The sequence below is a fragment of the Bradysia coprophila genome, unplaced genomic scaffold (assembly GCF_014529535.1).
Source record: "Bradysia coprophila strain Holo2 unplaced genomic scaffold, BU_Bcop_v1 contig_732, whole genome shotgun sequence".
Classification (NCBI taxonomy): Eukaryota; Metazoa; Arthropoda; class Insecta; order Diptera; family Sciaridae; genus Bradysia; species Bradysia coprophila.
This window is the reverse complement of record NW_023503972.1, coordinates 4,547,990-4,569,547: the sequence shown is the minus strand read 5'-3', so window position 1 is coordinate 4,569,547 and position 21,558 is coordinate 4,547,990. Positions and strand designations below refer to the sequence as shown.

Below are 21,558 nucleotides of genomic sequence, written 5' to 3'. Positions count from 1 at the left end.
ATTCGACATCTGCAGGACGAAATTTGCCTCTTTCCGTTTGCTCTTGCAGCAGTGAAATTTTCTCATCTAGTCTCATCTCATTTGCTCATCTAGTCATTTCCCCAACTTAAACAGCCGGTAGCGAACACTTCATGGTTTTCATGAAATGTCATATGCGCAATATATTTGACAGTATAGAATTTTTTTCCGCGCTAGTCAGATTCATTGTCACACCAAAATTTGGAACACAGAACATTTCCATATTTTAATGTGTTCTGTTCTTAGGCCAACTATAGTGATATTGATAGTTATCAGTGCCTTATCGTGAGTCGATAATCATAGCTAATTATTTGTAAAGAATCGGCTTTAAACGCAAAAATGAACGCAGAGTGTTCAAGATATTTGTAGTTGATCGACGATAACCATTATTTACGAATTTTCCTTATTTCACACATTTAAAAGTTGCCTAGACCTATCGTGCCGAAAACAAATCAGAGAGTAAGTCACATTAAGAAATTTTATCTATTGAATAATCTAATAATTGAGGTGAATAATCTACTATAAACGCGAAAAGTGTGTCTGCTCACCTAATGCCTAGTATCAATTGACTCAATTGAATTGAGTTTCTATAAAACAAAAAACGATAAACAAGAAGAAGTGGTTGTGGAGTCGCATAATTGTGTAATGCATGTATTAATACAATTCTAAGTCTGCGACAATGGTTACTTGTGACATGGAGTGCAAAGTGTTTTATGAGACACTATGTGTGTAACTAAGACACGACCCCGTATGTCATAATACACATCTTGAGTCCAATAATAGTTATTTATGCAACTTTAGATCATAATGTTCGAAAACTGCGAACTTTAGATCCCTCTGTTGCATAAAACGTTGAATGAATGTCGGTGCGAAGTACTTGATTAGGCTCACGATGTTTATTATGACGCTCGGCCTGCGGCCTTGTCTTGATCTAGATCCTAAGAAAGTACTTCGCACTCGATGTCAGAGAGGTTTCAACAATGAAAAGTAGCCGAAGCTTCGATTGGTTGATTGTAAACGGAGAGATATACGACACAAGTGCATTGAGACCTTTAAAGATTTCGTGCATGCCATATGTTTCAATCTGATATTTGATCGTCAGTAACGATTAACAAGAGAATGTCGTGGACTTAGCGGTCCTTTTCTCAAGGTATTGGCTTCCACTCTTCTAAAATCAAGCCCGCCTTTCTCGTCATTTAATCTCGCTATTTCATGTGGAGGATAAGTAGAGTAAATCTACATGAAATTTGGCTTGAGTAAGTTTGTTCAAAATGCAGATTTTTTATTTGGGACTTGAAATGTGTGATAACAATTAAATTGTTAATGAGCTGAACTAATTAATATCAGGATTGTCGGAGTACTTCAAATGAAGACAAAATTGTTTTTCTTTTTGCCAATATATTTCGTTTTCAGTTCCAAAAACTTAACCAGGGCTGTAACAAAAATAATTCATTACGTTAATACAAACAACTTACAAACATACACATCATCAAAATCTATAAATCTTAATTGTAAAAAAAAAATATTAAAATTTCTCCAAAAACAATACTGGTCTCTAGACTCAACAATTCAAATGATGTTATTGTATGCTGTCGATAGAAAAACTGATTCTTCTGTTTGTTGATGCAACCTGGGTTCTTCCTAATGTGGATCATTTCTGGAAGTTGATTTGATGACAATGATAACAATGTGACATTTAGATTTTACACTCGCGATACGAAGTAATACCAAGACTCCGAGTATTTTCATTTTTTTCATTTTTAATATGCGATAGAAAATGCTACTAGGAGGCCATTGTCTACTAGTATCAGCACCTAATAAAGCGAGTGAATTAAAACAACTAATCTTTATTCCATCAGATAAAAATGGTTCACTCAGCCGACTGTAATGAACGATGTGCAGATTATGGCCCTAACCTTCACGTTTGTTACGATAATATAATCACGCCCAATTACGTTGGCAACACATATCAAGGATTTTCCGTGGATGGTACACCTGTTGCAGTCAAAACAATATTCAAATGCGAAGAGACTGAACAATATTTTCACAAAGAGACATTTCGATATTTGATGACAAACTCCAAATTTAATCGAAATGAAAATTTGGTTCATTATTTCGATATGGACGAAACTGTTAAATCACGCTTCGTTGTGATGGAACGATACGATACTGACTTGAGGGACATGCAAACTGAGAAATTCGGCAAAAGTGACAGATTAGATTTTATAAAGAATGTCTGTCAAGCCATACACATTTTTCATTCCGAATTTAATATTGTTCACGGGAAAATCAATCCGAATAATGTGGTTCTGTGCAACAATCGAAACGGCAGTTATACCGCCAAGTTGGCCGACTTTGGCATTAGTACAGCATTTTCGGATAATTGTACAATAATTACTAATGGAACACGTAAGTCATTTTCCTTGTTTAAGCGCTAATCATGTTGAAAAAGACTCGAATAGTAGCGGTACTAGATATATACAAATGTCGTTAATATTATTAACTTAATGCACTATCAAGCTAAGCATTTTTTTTGTCGGTACTCCTGTTCTGAAATGCGACTACTTTCTATAAATTGTAATATTACTCAAAACTTCATCTGCAATATATCTCGGAAAAAATAGTTCTTTGCTAGAAATCTTATTATTACTGAAATAGTTATCTGTTGCGGATGATATATTTTCGGTGATTTCGCGAGTTTTAGGATCAACAATGCAAATTTTTGCAGGACAGCGTGACAGCGTCATTCTGAAATTCATAAGGATCTGGATCAGGTCGGCATGATTTTCTCCATATATTTATCAGAACCTTATATCGACCTGAATCTGATCATGCAAGTAGAGTCAGTTGTTAAGATATAACCAAACCGATAAGTCGTACTTGCTGATTTGTATTTTCTCTAAATTTATATCGTTTTTACTAAAATATAATATGGCGGCCGGTGGTCATTTTGTTAGGAGACATTAAACAGTTCTGCCGCTTCACAGTCGTCAGTAACTTTCGAACAAAACATTCCTAAAAATCGGATGAAACTATCGGGTAAGACAAAAAAAACACTATCTTCACTGCGCAACCGAGCAGCCAAACTCCAGGTCAGTCCTGGTAACTTCCTGATAGGTGTTGTCAGTAGCTTTCATAATCTATGATTGACACTGCTCTTGGTTTCAAATCTCTGTAGGTATGTGCTAAAATCCGTTCAAAGGCTCCCAAAGTAGCACTTAATCGGCTTATCCCTATACTTCAACGCATAAGATCGCAGTACTTCGTACGGGTCTAAAAATGTCGAATTCAGTTTGAACCTGAACTTGATTTGAGTTAGGTTTTGTCGTTTCAGTTCAGTTCAAACCTGACCTCTTCCCAGCTTTGGAGTGTATCTCTTAAAAACACGTTTTCAAGCTCACAATGACAGATTGATAATTCCTTAACTATCTTTTTTTTTTAGAAAACGATGAGTGGATGTCGCCAAGATTTTTAAGAGCGATCGACTGTGGAGACACGAAATACAAAACAACTACCGCTGACGATATTTTCAGTTTGGGAATGCTGATCTATTACATTTACACAAACGGAAAGCGTCCGTTTCGCAGTCCTTCACGTCGAATCCATGGCATCATACACAACCAGATAAAATTTGATGACTGTATGGAAGAGAATTTCGCATTTGAGAACTTAATGCGCGCTATGACTCACAACAACCCTATGGAACGACCGAATATCCAGCAAGTTATTAATCATCCGTTCTTCTGGTCATACGAGTTCAATTTTCATTTCATTAGAGACGTGTATAGTAGACTAGGTGCTGTCGGTAATTTTCGGAACAATCTTGAATCGCGTTTCGATATTATGAATGATTTCAGTGGCGGTTGGAATATAGCCTTGGATCCAGAGTGGATTACCTACTTACAGACGCAAAGTTCAGCCGATATGACCTTAAGACCGTACACACCTACAAGTTTCGTTAGTTTGTTAGGTTTTATCTGTGAGAATTTTGAATATCGCTCCGATTTGGCGATTGAGGCTAATTTAGTTCCGCTACTGAGAAATGATGAGAGTGCTGATGCAGCGATCGACGAATTATCGTACATGCGATATTTCATGCGAAAGTTTCCCAAGCTAATCTTGGTATTAGCCACAACTGACGGAATCGAGTCACTTCCGTTGAATCCGGATTTTATATTTCCATCACGTACGATATTTGACTTAGGCCCTTCTGATCAAAACCGTGGGTGGATTAGAAAAGTCTTGACCGATTAGGGATTTGTAGTTGATTGTTCGATAAACAACGTAAATTTATTATTTCTTTTCGTTTTTTATATACAATTTTTTATTAGAATAAGTGTCGGAAATTATTATTTTTGTTGAACTGTAATGTTTCAGGAAAATTTCCACTTAAATATATTGGAACTTGGAATCATTGAAACGTTTACATAGAATTTAGAGTCTGAAGTCAACACTGAGTTGAAGACGCATTTTTCAAAATTTAATTTCTTAATAATATTATATCTAAATAAGATTAAATTTTTGTGGCAAACTGGAAAATATGTTCAAAGAACAAAAATAGTTTATGGAATGAATGAAAATGTATACAAATGAAGATGTGATTAAAAAGAAAACCCCATTATATGCTTTTTATTTGATATTTTTATTACGATAGAGGGATTCTTCTGAAAAACAGAAGACCGAAATCGGGCGCATTTTCTATTGGAATTTTTTATATGTGCTCAGTAAGGTACTCGACCTTAGAAGCCAAAACCACTTTCAAAAAAATTCTCCGAAGCTTGTGTGGCTAGTGTGAGATGATCAAAAACCGAAAACTTGCACTTTTCTTACAAAAATTTCTCCAGTTACACGAGCCGTACAGGGTCGTGTGGGGTGTCATTAGAAAATAGGGTCTTATTGGGTTTAAAATTCATCCACACTGAGATATGTACAGTTGAAGTTTTCAACCGAAAAAAGACTGAAAACTTAAACTTTTCTTACATAAATTTCTCGATGTACACGAAACGTTCATGGTCGTGTGGGGTGTCATTAGAAAGGTAATTGCACGTACTTTCAGGACAAACAGGGTCTTATAGGGGTACGCGTCGCAACCGAACAGTATCATGCTTGGTATCGTTACAAAGCTTAAGCTTAGGGCTAAGCAACCATACATATTTTGATTAAAAAAAAGTACGTTGGAAGCGTTCCAGCAGTGCCCAAAGTTCGCCGATGGTAGCAAAAAAATACGGTCAAAAATTGGCCATTAGAGACAACATCTAAAAAACCAGATACTAGTGGTGGATTTGGCTTGTAACCCTCTATCCATATCAAAAATCCGAAACTTCCTTTCAAAGATATTTCGATTGAAAATCGTGATCATTCGACTACTTGGGGCTACAGCTGCCCAACCAGATGTTCCAAGGTGATTTTTTTTTTAAATAAAAAGTCTTAGGATTAGTTCCGCTACCGATCCCAATATAAGTCAGAACTAACCGCTACTCCACCGGCCATGGACGACACAGCTGCTGGTTCTCAGAAACGGCCCAGCCGATCGGTTTGATTTTTTCCTGTGTGATGTTCTTGTCCATCACTGATTAATAATATGAAAAAAAAAATTATTGGTGGTCGGCGTTCCCTATTTAATCTCGTTTCAAATCAACCGTGTATGTTGCTAGAGAGCTGACTTGAAAATAGAGTACTTTCTGCAGCTGATCACTATAATCAATTTTGCTTGAAGTGCTTTGTCGATATCCGCATTCCATCAGTTTTCAAATACTTAAGTTCTTTGAATGCGATCGTTGTGGGCTGTAAAAAAATTTATCAGACCTCTTGTTGACAATAAATGTTTTTAGTCGTTCTTGTACATAAAAAAGAAAATAATTCGATTTTTTTGTTAGGTCGATTTTTCGGTTCTTTTGGGACCAGCAAGGAGCTTCGGAAACTGTTTGGACTCTGCTTATCTCGATATGAAGATTCTAAGGCAGTTATTGTACATGTACTAGTACTATGTTTAATTTATTCAGCCCTCTTTGGTCCCACGCTCCGTACACTGTATATCCACATTTAATCTTTCCCATTTTCTCTTTCTCCGACACGAAGAGTGTTTCAGAGTGCAAGCTCCTTTTATTACCAGCGACCATCTATAGTAAGATCAGTGTTTTATCTGCTTGCAGTACTATATATCCAATATGTTTCTGTAAATTAAAATTTTCGTCAACGACGATGCCCGAATTTTTTAAAATTCTTACTCAATCTCGACTTACATTCCGTTGACCTCCACTGCAGGTCGTAATATTTTCCATTGAGAGTGAAACCAGGTATTGGAGAGCACTGACTCCCTGTTATCAGCAGGATAACTGCTGTCGTCGTCTTCTGCAACATTACAGCAGCTTTCCTTTATCTATTCACCTCAAGCGATGATAGTCGTCGGCAAACGCGAGTTCTGTTTGCTTCTCTTCTCTCGTATTTTGAATATGAACGTCCTGTATAATAGGAAAGGCATTGAGTTCAGAAGATCCTCTACATCTACGAATGGATGTATAAATACTTGTTGTTTATTATGACAGCAACAACTGTCATAGACTGTTTTGACAGGGAAGTGTTTTGAAAGAGAAATAGATCATTGTCAATGTCGTTTGAGATGTCAAATGAGCTGTCATTTTCACAACGCTAACCAAAATTTTACAAAAATTTATATGGAGCTGTCATTGTTTGAGGTTAGCTTTGTGAAATTGACAACTCATTTGACACTATTTTGAGAGAAGAACAGTTATTTGACACTGATCTATTGTATTTGAGACTGCGTAAGGTGGGGAAAAGACAAGGTAACATTGGAAAAAGACTAGATAAACCGGGTTAACATTGTGCATACTATTTTTTTTTCTAAGGCAATGTACAAAAATTGCAAAAGTGAACGGATTTTGTAATGCAAAAAAATGAAAACATTAAATAATATTTCTTTCTGTTCTCGGAAAAATATTTCATGGAATAATGTTTTTTGTAGAGTGGAAATGGGGGTTGTGGTTAGAGTTCTAGTAGAAAGTGTGCCGGAAAATTCTCAGTTACAATCCGATTTTTTTAAACGAGTTGTCATTAGGAAGTCGCGCTTAAGTACTGCTGAATTCAGCCGGCCGGTAGCTAAAATAAAGCCTGGGAAGTTCCCAATATGTAGTATACTTAGCTCAGGAATGACAGACTCAAACATACCCATCTTTGAAGTAGATGTCACAATAATGATTAGTAATCATTGATTACCTTTCGGGAGAAAAAAAAAGTCGGTTGAGATTCAGTTCATACCTGCACAGTTAAATGTGGTAGACAGATGAACTAGCTTTTACGAACCACCATGAATGTAATCCTTAATCTGAACCTTAAGATTTGGCGGACTTATCAGATCCTTTTCAGTAATCCTTGCATTCGAAATGATGAAATTCTTCAGAGATAGAGATTCCCTAAAATTCTGGTCAAAAATAAGATTGAAACGATATGATCACTAGCCACAAGCATTATTCACTTAGAATTTAAAGTCTTTGTGCTATATATATAAGAACCGATAAGAACCGAGATTTTCCATGCCAAGATAAACTGGAGAAAAACCGCTCCCAATAGGACAAAACTTAAGAATTTCTATATACAAATTGTTATGCGTTTCTGATGACCCAAAATTTATAAATTTTCTAACATTCCCGTAGCATGCTACGAATGAGTGTAATGTTTTCCGAAATTGATTATACACAAAATTTAGAGTAAATAAAGGCAAAATTGCACAAAAAACTCGATTGAAACTTGCAAAAAGCTAAATAAATAGGTTTGTTCCAAGGCTATATGAATTGTCAAATTTTATCCACAGAACCATAACCTCAATAATATTTCTGTGTAAATCGCGTAGACAGGCCCGGACTGGCTCAAAAAAGCCTTTCGGGGAAAAAGTCAAAAGGCCGGAAGGGCGACTTTTTCCAATTAGACCCTCGATTCTTATGACTGAAAATTTAGTGTAATTTCCACACTGTAAGTGAATCACACAGTTCCGCCACATCACACGAACAATTGGGACATTTGCCTAGGGTGCAGCGAAGTTTAAAAAAAAAATTTCGAGGGGAATTGAAAAATGTACAACCAACCAAAAATTTATTCAATTTCCAATCGAAATTTTTCTACTGAAGCCTTTCTGTTGATTTTTCTTCGAATTCCAAACAAAATTTTCCTACTGAGGCCTTTCTCTCAATTTTTTCTTTGATTTCCACTGACGCCTTTATCTCAATTTTTTCTTCGAATTCCAAACAAAATTTTCCTACTGAGGCCTTTCTCTCAATTTTTTTTTTCAAGAAAAAATTGAGGGACATTATTCAGTAGGAAAATTTTGATTGGAAATCGAAGAAAGAATTAACGGAAAGGCCTCAGTAGAAAAATTTCGATAGGAAATTAAAGATTGTGTCTATTTTCGCTAAAATGGACTTCATTTGTTTGAACAAAGCACCTAGCAGGGTAGTAGAAAAAAATAGAGTAGTACTTTAATCGAAGTATGCGAATATTTCCATACCTTTTTTTCATAATGTCATCGAAAAATTACCATTAAGGTATTATTGGTATCGAAATACTACTCTATTTGACGTGGTAAAATCTCTACTACCCTGCTAGGTGCTTTGGTTTGAACAATAAATGGTTGAAATTCAAAAAAAGCCTCGTCGGGACTTCGCCCGACTAAGGCAAAAGGCCCTTCGGGAATCGCCCGAACGCCCAGTATGGCCAGTCCGGGCCTGCGCGTAGGCGACGTTGCTCGATTTGTATGAAATATCACGTGAGCGACGTTGCTGTGGATGAAATTGTCGTTGTTCGGGTTGTCAAAGTTCGTGTTTACAGTTACTTGGAACAAATCTATACAAAAAATGTCACTTTAGAATCTGTTGACGAATGCACAAATGAAATTATTATGATAAGAAAGAATTTGACATATGTCATGTACCAAGGCGGATGCGGATCTCAAAAATAGGTCGAGGTACAGCCGATCGTCATTTTGGTAGTTGTGTGTTGGTTACACAGCCTTTTATGATTAGTATTTTGTCTAATTTAAACTCAACAATGTCCACGCTTGACCTGCAAATTTTAGTTGACGAATAAGGTCTGAAAGAACAGGTTAAGACACTCATAAAAGCAGCTAGCATTAAAATATGATGAGTGCAGTCAGTGCTTCTATAGCTTCAATACAAACATTTTAGTAAACAAAAAATCTCTTCTAAATTCTAAATTCTAAAACAATCAATTCACGTTTGCCATGAACTACGGGGAAAAAAGGGAGACCCAAGTAGATCACTTCCACTGTCAGTGATCTCACGTTCACGCTCTTCTGGGATAGTGCATCGGCGCCAGCTCTGTTATGTCACGGTCATGGAAGCTGCGCTACTCTGTCGCTTGCCAGGTCAATGTCGTCAGCGAATTATATGCTTAGCAAGAGCTCCTGCATTACTTTGGATGTGGTGGGATTAGTACGCTGCCTTGGTGTGCTCAAAGTAGCACAAAGAAAGGCTGCGAAGTTCCATGTGTATCTGCTCTCTCTCTCTCTCTAAGTTAGGCATGTTCACTGAAAAATATCACCAGTCAATGATAAAACTTCCAAATAATCGATACTATATCAATCGAATGTTTTATCGATAATCGATAGATATCGATTGATATTCGAATTATCAGTCACTATTTATCGATTTATAAGTCGATATTTACCATTATCAATCGATGTTTTCGGTTATCGATAAAACATTCGATTGATATTGATTTTTTGAAAATATCGATAATCGATTCTATTTTATCAATCGAATGAATTATCGAACATGCCTACTCTTATTGGTGACCTTCTTTCCATACAAAATAATTACCGTAAAACTAGCGCAACCCAACCCTGCTCTAAAGATTAGAAATTCTCATTAATTCAAATTCGATAAGAAGCTGTACCGATTTTAATGGTGCTATATATTTGAGAAATGTAAACTAATGCTTCTAGTACAGATTCGAATAAGAATGTTTTACACAGCATCTGATTCAGTTTGAAGTTTGATTTTTTTTTTCTTTGATTTTGTACCATCACCATCACCATATCGATTTCTGTCAAAGCCGGTTTCCCACATTATTTTTTCACTTTCATTTTTCAAGATCAAATAGAATTTAAAATTTGTGGAATGTCCGAAGAAAATTTATTGATGTTCTTGTAAGCAGATTGTTATTTTCCAAAACACAGATGTAAAAAACTGTGGCACTCACGTACAAGTGCAATTTCGTCTCAGTCGGTCAGAACGTTCGAACTTTGGTAAATGTTTCGAGTTCCTAATGGTGTGACTTTTGTTTGAGTTTGACTTCGTAACAGGAGCGATCTCAATTTTGTGTTTGTGCCGCTTGTTCAAATACTTCGATTAGCGATAGGCAAGAAGAGCATTGTGAAGTGAGAATAATTTGTGAATTTAGAACAATTTAGTATTATGACTATACGTATTTGGTTATAAAAATGGCGGTGATCGAATGAATATTCAATTCAACATGATAAATGTGTGAAAACAGTTTTCAATTATATTATTGATGTGATTTTAAAGAAAAACACTGACAGAACACCAGATAAAATCCACGCCGCAAATTGGAATATAAATTACTGAGAAAACAAAAGAATACGAGCAGGTAAGTCCATTTTCAGTTGTGTCGGCATTCATCTGTTGCGTCATTTCTTATAGTTACTGGAAGGAATTTAATTGGTTTAAATTAAAGAAAAATTGTTGTAAATCCCATTATATACTCTCAGTGAAAGTACTCGGTCTGGGTGGACAGACACGACAATTTAGGAAGTTACTAGAAAAAAAAATCTGGTGAACCACCCTGCCACTTGTCTAGTGTAACTCGATGGTCCAATCTGTACGATGTTGCATTACTCCGGTTTTTTAATAACTAAATAACCAATTGTTACTGTATGTTATCAATGTAAATTTGCGCCGCTGGATTCCATATCATGGTGTCACATTAGTAAGAGGCAAGAAGCTAAGGAACTAAGGACTTTGTCGCGTTTGATTTGGAGGGAGATCATTGACTGATGTATACGATCGTTGTGACTCCGCATATTCAGACGTTATGTAACGTATATTTTCTCAACCAGTGAATAATTTGTTTACTTCACTCTCGATGGATTCCGTTGGATCTCTCGGTAATATTTCATACGTGGTTTTCTCATTCAAATAAGACATCATTTTCACAGTTGTATTACCTTTAGCAGCGTTTACAACAAGAATTTCGAGAAAGATTTTCGCGGCTTGTACTTGTTTCTTCAAAAACTGTTCCTTTTTGGTATTTTTGGTATGGGGTTCCGTATACCTTTGGGAAAAAGTATTGTGGCAAAACAACTCAATAGGTTGGGAAGTGAATGGACCAACATGACTACCACATCACCACAACTGTCGAAACACAGCGGATTGAGAGAACATGTGATTCTATTCAAACAGGATACCAACCTAGGTGGAGCCAAGTCAAAAACTACGTCGAACTTGAATCAACAGCAAAGCAGCCAACACCTTCCAACTGTATGTACCTTTGTATGTACCTCCGCAATGCAACCAGCTGTGAAAAGATGTCAATGACTTTGAAAAATTGAGGGTCAACAAATAGTAATGGAAACTGTAATTTGCATTTACACGAAATTCTAATCAGAATTCAGTAGAGGATATAAAATAGAAAGTTTTTTTCCTTCTGGTTTTTGAAATTGTCCTGAAATCTGCCTCCTACAAACAGTATGTGGTTGGGTTTCTACTTTTCTACTTCAAATTTCAAACTACTTACTTTTTTGACAACGTCTAATATTTGAGAAGTGATCCCCAAGATATTCTGTAAGATTCTGTGTTTTTGGGTTTCTTTGGGAATTCCTTCTCAAATATTAGTCCCTAAATAAACCACTTTACATGGTCTCTGATCAAATCTACCATTACAACACATTATTTGCATAGAACGACCTAGTGCCTAGGTTTCTTACTCGATGTAACAATTCTTTGTTTAAAAAATATAGTTTGAATCAAGCGTTAGAAGTTTCGACACCCTATTGGAATCATAAAATTCTACTTGATTTAGTCTTATTTACTGCCGATTTGAATCTAAATCTATTGTCTGTTTGATGCAATACAAAGTTGATACGTTAGTTAAACTTCGCATTGGTGAAATTTTTTTGAATCGGACACACCATTTTTGTTTCCCGACGTTTATGGTGCTATCGATAGGGAATTTCAAGGTGATCATTTCGTAGAAGAAGTTTTTTTTTAGAACGACCTCTCCGCCCCGGGGCGACTCTAAGAAAATTTGAAAATTTCTAAATCATGACCTTTTCAAGAAACTGTACCCCAGAATTGAACGACTAACTGTACCCCAGAATTGAACGACTCGGTCGGTTTTGATTTACTGGTAGTTTGTAGAGAATTGACGGACGATTCTAATAAAAGTATCGTCGGGTCGAAAGTGGGTAGCTGTGAGTCAGGGTGTGGCATCAAAGTCCAAATTTAATGTTTTGTCAATGAGCACCCTAACCGATTTTTCATTTTATTGGCTTAAAATGGAGGCTAGCACATCCCATTTAACATATCAGAAAATTGGGAGGGGGTATTTCAATTTTTTCAACAAATCTTAAAAAACTTTCTTTTGTGGGCCCATGTTCTTGAGATTTTTTAAAGAAAATGTATGGAAAGTTCGACTAAAAATCAAATTAATTGCTATGTATTGGTCGACGCTAGTCTGCCGAACAATCATATGCCCTAACAAGAAATTTAACATTTTTACTTTGTGAATGTGGACAACTTTCACTGATTTTTTCACCATCGGGGAGCTTTCTGGTCATGTCTAGCTTATCCACTGCTGGGTATAAATTCAGTTGCTACTATATCTCATAGCCTGAGACCTCACCTTTCCAAAAATACCATACTTGCCCTATTCGCTATGTGGCTTGTATTCTTTAAGATGTCAAATATGTGGGAAAGTCGACCTACTCGAAAGAATTTTGAGACAGTTTTTATTTCCAATTTTAACCGAAATAAAGTTACAAATTATGTCAAATAAGGTGGTTATGGACTCTTTTAATGAAGTTTACACACAAGGTGGAAATAAAAAACTGCCTCAAAAGTCTTTCGAGTAGATTGAGTTACCCACATATTTGACATCTTAAAGAATACAAGCCAGATAGCGAATAGGGCAAGTATGGTATTTTTGGAAAGGTGAGGTCTCAGGCTATGAGATATAGTAGCAACTGAATTTATACCCAGCAGTGGATGAGCTTGACATGACCAGAAAGCTTCCCGATGGTGAAAAAATCAGTGAAAGTTATCCACATTCACAAAGTAAAAATGTTAAATTTCTTGTTAGAGCATATAATTGTTCGGTAGACCAGAGACAACCAATACATAGCAATTAATTTGATTTTTAGTCGAACTTTCCATACATTTTCTTTAAAAAATCTCAAGAACATGGGCCCACAAAAGAAAGTTTTTTAAGATTTGTTGAAAAAATTGAAATACCCCCTCCCAATTTTCTGATATGTTAAATGGGATGTGCTAGCCTCCATTTTAAGCCAATAAAATGAAAAATCGGTTAGGGTGCTCATTGACAAAACATTAAATTTGGACTTTGATGCCTCACCCTGACTCACAGCTACCCACTTTCGACCCGACGATACTTTTATTAGAATCGTCTGTCAATTCTCTACAAACTAACATTAGATGAAAACTGACCGGTTCGCTTCATTTCGGGGTAAAATTTTCTGAAAAAGTCATGATTTTGAAATATTCAAATTTTCTTAAAGTCGCCCCGAGCCTGAGAGGTCGTTTTAAAAAAAACTTCTTCTACAAAATGGTCACCTTGAAATTCCCTATCGATAGCACCATAAACGTCCGGAAACAAAAATGGTGTGTCCGATTCAAAAAAAATCACCCAATGAAGCAAAATTGATGAAATAGTTGTCGTTTCCTCAAATATCTTATAGCCATATCTTATAAATCTTGGTCCGAACTCTCTGTTAGATAAGAACGTTTGGTTTTAACAATGTAAATTTAAACCTTTTCTCGAAACAGGTAGATCTTGAACCGACCCGATTAAAACTTTCGAACCCTCTCGACATACTATGTCTTCTACTTTAATTTACTATTGATCTCTTCCTTTTTTCATGTCCGATCTGCTGCAATTACTAATTGATATCTATTGTTTATTTCAGATTAAAATGCACAGCAAGTACATTAAAGAACAATGCAAAACAGTTGGCAAACTTATTATATTTTTCGATCAACCACTTGGTCGGGGCCCTAATGGCATTGTGCATGATGGCCGTAACGAAAATGTTATTCCCGTTGCAGTCAAATCAGTGAAAAAGACCAAAGATAATGGACCCTTTATTAAACAGCTACGATCATTATATCGAGTTCTAAAAAAAGTTGGTGGATCGGATGAAACAGTGTCATATGTCACAATGGAAGAAGACGTTCGGACTATCTATATCGCCACGCAACGTTGTGGTATTGACTCGTCGAAAGTGCTGAAAAATGGTGGATTCAAGAACAAACGCAAAATCATCAAGGCCCTTTGCAAAGCCATTAAGTTTTTGCATTTACGTGGTATTGTACATGGAAAACTACATCCCGGAAACGTACGGTTCGATGAGAAAATAGCAAAATTAGTCGATTTTGGAGTTAATAATTTGTTACCAGGAACACATGGTAAGTTTTTTTTTTGTTTATTATAATTATTTTGGAAATCATGGCCCTACGTTAGTGAATGGCCGCGACGCAAGTACGTTCACACTAAAAAAAATGTTTCCGTAGGAACATATATACACAACTTTTTTGACTTTTCCCCTCCGCTCCTACTACCCTCAAAGTATTTTATTCGCAATCTGAGCGTCCACACGAGTTCAACAAGCTATCACACGCCTCATATGGTTCAGATTTGGCCGAGATATTAAAGTTAAAAACTTAGAAATTTGCATGAAGAAATAGATTTTCATACGTTTTGAAATTGATGAATTTCACCAACCTTTGTTACTTTGTCCTTTTGTTACAACGAAACTTTTAAATTTACCGGTGGATTTGGCGGAAATTTTCAGTGTATGTCAAGGACTTAATTCTAAGAAACTAATTTGAAGGAATTTTCATAAAAGATTATAATTTCGGAGCTATGAGCGTTTTAAGCTATGTTACCTATAACTAAGAAAATATGACAGATGGAAAGTTCGTTTAAAAGACAAATTTATAGAGTTTCAAATTCTAGTCGACACGTGTTTCATGGTTTTCCACAAAAATCGCCCATTTGGGAGCTATGAGCGTTTTAAGTGCGAGCTATTTCAGCCATAACTCGGAAAATACGGCAGATAGAAACCTCGTTTAAAAGACAAATTTATAGACTTTTAGATTCTAGTCGATGCGTGTTTCATGGTTTCCATAAATTTATTTGGGAGCTATGAGCGTTTTAAGTACTGTGGTGCGTCACATCATAGTTTGCCAATTAATTGTATTCAATCGTAGTTAGCCAGATATTCGCTTTATATACAGATGTTTAATGTGAAATAAAATCATTCAATCATCAGCTTCGGCTGGGAACACATCTTCTGTGTTTCATTTGTAGGAGTTCACACTTCCCACAAAATGGTGACCCCGACTAGCAACATGCTACTACACAATACAAAATACATTTTCACTGGTCAATTACCAGAAAATGTTATTTCAATCTAGTCACTCATTTTTCACCTATTAATACGAGCGACTCTTCACAAAATTAGTCATTCACTCTCGGACAGCCGTTCAAACAACAGCTCCGAAACATATATATATATACAAAATGTTCCGACATGGATTTAAAACCCCGACCAAAGAATACAAATTATTCTTTTTCTCAACATTTGTTACCAAGTTAACGAGTCTAACTAGATGTGCTGTGCTCTTAACGCACCACATCGTCTCACCTCTGATTGCAAATCTGAGTAATCGACTTAACATCCTCTTGATAGTCGCATTGCCATTAAGAACAAAAATTTGTTACACTATGAAAATTTAACAGACCGACAACATTTCGAATTGTACAAATTGTATTTTTACAATTTCCAAATTCTAGCAAAACAACCTTCCTTTAAGCTAAAATTCAAATAATTTTTACGCCAAAAAAGTAACAATCTTAATCTTAAGTTCTAACAAGCAAACAAATTCAGAAACACAAATGTTGTCGTCAATCTAGTAACATTCACCAGTTCCTACAAACAAACCAAATTCCTATCAGATATAAAAATTGGTTTCACAATCAAATTCTTCAAAAATATCTTACCCTAACAAACATTTTTAACAAAACTACATCTTGAACCCTATCTTCAAAATGGCTAGAAATTTCTTCAAATGCAGATCGTCAACTTAGTCTAACTTACTTGACTAGATTGTGCCTGTTCCAGGTAATGCTGTGTAGGAACGCGACATCTTCACGATTTCGTATTAGCTGAGGTTTTGCACTATTTTTTTGGATATTGAAGTGTAGTTTCCTTTCAAAATTGGAAGTGACTAATCGCACCCGGGTGCGATTAGCCAGACAACACAGCTGACGCTATTCGCACCCGGGTGCGATTAGCCAGACAACACAGCCAATACTATTCACACCCGGGTGCGATTAGCCGAATAACACAACAGATGCTATTCGAACCCGACGTAGTACATTTTCACTGAAAATACGATTTTCTAATGTTATATTTGTATGATACGTACTGAATTTGTAAGACATATTTGTCAAAAATTGAATATCTAAATATCAGGTGAAATCTGTTTTTTTAAATTTGATTATCATATTTTATAACTTCTATGAAATTAAATACAATTTCCCGAAACTTTTGTTCAAATCTGGGAGGGAGCGCAAATAGGGAATTCCAATATCAATCTTTTCTCAATAACTGTTTGATAGTCATTCGTTCTTTTATTCATTTATTCTTGTAAAGTCAACGTAATACAAGCGGACTTAATTTTGCTAACATGAGCTAAAATGGATATTTTGCGCAATAGATGTGAATATTGTCAACCAGAGGCCGAAGCAGAGGTTGACAACACATCGTATGCGCAAAATTCCAGTTTAGGCACAAGTTAGCAACAAGATTTTATGTTCTGTAGCAGTTTTACACTTTCATTGAATGTATATTTACGCACTCGAAATTAATATATGCGCACTACAGTATGTACATAAAAACAATTAAATTAGAGTAGGATGTAATGACTTCTTGGTTCGTTATAAAATTTGAAAATGAAAAGTTTCACCTTTTACGTAATCCTAAATAATGAAATTAGCCCTGTCTTTCCACAAAAAGTACATATTATGAAACTGGCGACGAAATATCGCAGAATCATTAGAATGGTAAATTCTGCAATAAAATCACAAGTTCTGTGGCATAGTTGTAACTCTATTATTTGAATGAGAGTGGGCATTGCAGGCAAGCAACTTTTTTAGTATCGGCTAATGTTAAGCTTTGAAACAACTTGACATTCTCTATTGAAGAGACAAGGTATTAATGAACCAAGAACTAAGTTTTGTCCAAATTGATTCTATCGAAAACGCGAAATAAAAAACCTTAAACGTTAGAACACATTGTAAATAATTGCGGCTCGTCAACTTTCGGCATCCTGGGATCTACTTAAATAGTAATGAAATACCTCCAAAAAAATTTCTAAAAATCAAAAATTGAATGCTAGATTTTTAGAAATTTATTTGGAGGTATTTCATTACTATTTAAGTAGATCCCAGGGTGCCGAAAGTTGACGAGTCGCAATTATATTCAATGTGTTAAATGAACAGTTTGTTGAAACCGAGAGGAAGCCATGGACCTGAAAATCCTTTTTATCTCTTTTTAACTCTCATAACTCTTAGATTTTGTTTGGAGATAGGAGTTTTAGAGAGTTCTACAACTCGTTTTAACTCTTATAAGTCACTTAATTGAAAGACGAAAAATTTCATAAAGTCTTATCGCTCATTTGGTTTTACATTGGCCACTAACGGATTTCCCAATAAGTGTATGAAGTTCATAGTATGAACACCTCGTCGCAAGAAAATTAGTAAAGTCAAGTATCCAAAAACAAAGAATAGTTACTTATCGAATCAAACTTACTACATTTTACTGTCACTAGAAGATTTCTCTGACAACTTAAATGATTTACTAATATAATTACATATATACTTGGACTTAAAACTCACTCAGGATTATTTCGATTCACAGTTTTTGAAAAACAATTTCTCACCACAATTGAGTTTTAGATAGATTTCATGTCACTCCACACATGTAGGCTACTACACGACTATTTTGATCGTAGTAAGATACAAATCGTGATAAAGCGATGAAATTCTGTAATCAAATTTTCACAAGAATTTCCATTTAAGAACTATTGTCGAATTTACAGTGATTGGATGGATTCGTATGAACTATATAAGTTTAGTAACATTAGTTCCGTCAAGAAGGCGACTGTTGTATTGAAAATATAACCACGAATCCAATTATTTGAAATAGAGATTAGTCACGCAACACAGCAGATGCTATTCGCACCCGAATCAGGGCAACCGAACTTTTTTTGGCGCGCGCCAAATCCTAAAAGAATTGCGTTGAACACAACAATTTTCGATACGAAGCCGATATTCTCACTCTGACTCTGCTGATTATTATGAGCTAGGTTTTGTGCTTTCGAATGATGCTACCCAAAAGTTTTGTGCTGCTCAGGCACCCGAGCACAAAACTACTTTCTATTCAAAACATGTCACTTTGTATGGTAGACCCCTAATATATCAACTGCACCCAAAATACAATTCTAGGACTAAAATGTACACATTATGTGCTGACAATATCACCCCACCAATAGTTTAGTGCTGCCACCTGTGTCCAGCACAAAACTACTTTCTGCTCAAAACATGTCACTTTGTATGGGAGACCCCTAATATATCAACTTTATTCAAAATACAATTGCAAGACTGAAATCTATACATTATGTGCTGACGATATCACCCCACCAATGGTTTAGTGCTGCCACCTGTGCCCAGCACAAAACTACTTTCTGCTCAAAACATGTCACTTTGTATGGGAGACCCCTAATATATCAACTTTATTCAAAATACAATTACAGAACTGAAATCTATACATTATGTGCTGACGATATCACTCCACCAATAGTTTAGTGCTGCCACCTGTGCCCAGCACAAAACTACTTTCTGGTCAAAACATGTCACTTTGCATGCATGGTAAATAGCTTATAGCAAATATGTTAGTTTGATTGTAGGTCAAGGTCGCAGATATTTAATAATAAGTTTTTATTTACGGTCATTCAAAGGTTTGTGATTCTGCATTGTTCAGAGTTCATCAGTTCATTATGCATACAACAGAATGCATAAACAATGACTAATGTGAAATCCTCTTGTTACATGCACAATGAACTCTGACTATTGTGCAAGCCTACTGTTGCATGCACAATGAGCTCTGACTATTGTGCAAGCATTTTGTCACATGCACAATGGATTCTGACTATTGTGCAAGCATCGAGATGCATGCACAATGAACTCCGACTATTGTGCAAGCATTCTGTGGGATACACAATGAAGTTTGACTATTGTGCAAGCCTATTTTTGCATGCACAATGAACTCTGACTATTGTGCAAGGATTCTGTTGGATACACAATGAACTATGACTATTGTGCAAGTATCGAGATGCATGCACAATAAACTCTGACTATTGTGCAAGCATCGAGATGCATGCACGATGAACTCTGACTATTGTGCAAGCATTCTGTTGGATACACAATGAACTCTGACTATTGTGCAAGCATTTTGTCACATGCACAATGAACTCTGACTATTGTGCAAGCATTCTGTTGGATACACAATGAACTCTGACTATTGTGCAAGCATCGAGATGCATGCACAATGAACTCTGACTATTGTGCAAGCATTTTGTCACATGCACAATGAACTGTGACTATTGTGCAAGCATTTCGTCACATGCACAATGGATTCTGACTATTGTGCAAGCATCGAGATGCATGCACAATGAACTCTGACAATTGTGCAAGCATTCTGTTGGATACACAATGAACTATGACTATTGTGCAAGCATCGAGATGCATGCACAATAAACTCTGACTATTGTGCAAGCATCGAGATGCATGCACGATGAACTCTGACTATTGTGCAAGCATTCTGTTGGATAAACAATGAACTCTGACTATTGTGCAAGCATCGAGATGCATGCACAATGAACTCTGACTATTGTGCAAGCATTTTGTCACATGCACAATGAACTCTGACTATTGTGCAAGCATTTTGTCACATGCACAATGAACTATGACTATTGTAAAAGCATCGAGATGCATGCACAATGAACTCTGACTATTGTGCAAGCATTCTGTTGGATACACAATGAACTCTGACTATTGTGCAAGCATTTTGTCACATGCACAATGAACTCTGACTATTGTGCAAGCATTCTGTTGGATACACAATGAACTCTGACTATTGTGCAAGCATCGAGATGCATGCACGATGAACTCTGACTATTGTGCAAGCATTCTGTTGGATAAACAATGAACTCTGACTATTGTGCAAGCATCGAGATGCATGCACAATGAACTCTGACTATTGTGCAAGCATTTTGTCACATGCACAATGAACTGTGACTATTGTGCAAGCATTTCGTCACATGCACAATGGATTCTGACTATTGTACAAGCATCAAGATGCATGCACAATGAGCTCTGACTATTGTGCAAGCATTTTGTCACATGCACAATGGATTCTGACTATTGTGCAAGCATCGAGATGCATGCACAATGAACTCTGACTATTGTGCAAGCATTCTGTTGAATACACAATGAACTTTGACTATTGTGCAAGCCTATTTTTGCATGCACAATGAACTCTGACTATTGTGCAAGCATTCTGTTGGATACACAATGAACTATGACTATTGTGCAAGCATCGAGATGCATGCACAATAAACTCTGACTATTGTGCAAGCATCGAGATGCATGCACGATGAACTCTGACTATTGTGCAAGCATTCTGTTGGATAAACAATGAACTCTGACTATTTTGCAAGCATCGAGATGCATGCACAATGAACTCTGACTATTGTGCAAGCATTTTGTCACATGCACAATGAACTCTGACTATTGTGCAAGCATTTTGTCACATGCACAATGAACTATGACTATTGTAAAAGCATCGAGATGCATGCACAATGAACTCTGACTATTGTGCAAGCATTCTGTTGGATACACAATGAACTCTGACTATTGTGCAAGCATCGAGATGCATGCACAATGAACTCTGACTATTGTGCAAGCATCGAGATGCATGCACGATGAACTCTGACTATTGTGCAAGCAATTTTGTCACATGCACAATGAACTGCGACTATTGTACAAGCATTTTGTCACATGCACAATGAATTCTGACTATTGTGCAAGCATCAAGATGCATGCACAATGAACTCTGACTATTGTGCTAGCATTCTGTTGGACACACAATGAACTCTGACTATTGTGCAAGCATCGAGATGCATGAACATT

At 36.2% G+C, this 21,558-nt stretch overlaps 1 protein-coding gene and 1 long non-coding RNA gene across 2 annotated transcripts; one reads left to right on the top strand and one right to left on the bottom strand.

The window, feature by feature from the left end:
- The first annotated feature begins 392 nt into the window (after positions 1–392).
- On the top strand, positions 393–17,798 carry LOC119084276 (serine/threonine-protein kinase/endoribonuclease IRE1-like). The gene is made up of 4 exons (XM_037194199.1): positions 393–477; positions 1,878–2,427; positions 3,461–3,983; positions 17,596–17,798. Exons 2-4 carry the CDS (start codon positions 1,884–1,886, stop codon positions 17,609–17,611), a joined length of 1,083 nt encoding a protein of 360 aa, XP_037050094.1. The 5' UTR covers positions 393–477; positions 1,878–1,883; the 3' UTR covers positions 17,612–17,798.
- On the bottom strand, positions 5,636–6,634 carry LOC119084294. Its single transcript, XR_005089035.1, has 3 exons — positions 6,545–6,634; positions 6,261–6,479; positions 5,636–6,191 (listed from the first exon to the last, which is right to left on the bottom strand). It is a non-coding gene; the product is annotated as an uncharacterized LOC119084294 (long non-coding RNA).
- Positions 17,799–21,558: the final 3,760 nt, after the last annotated feature.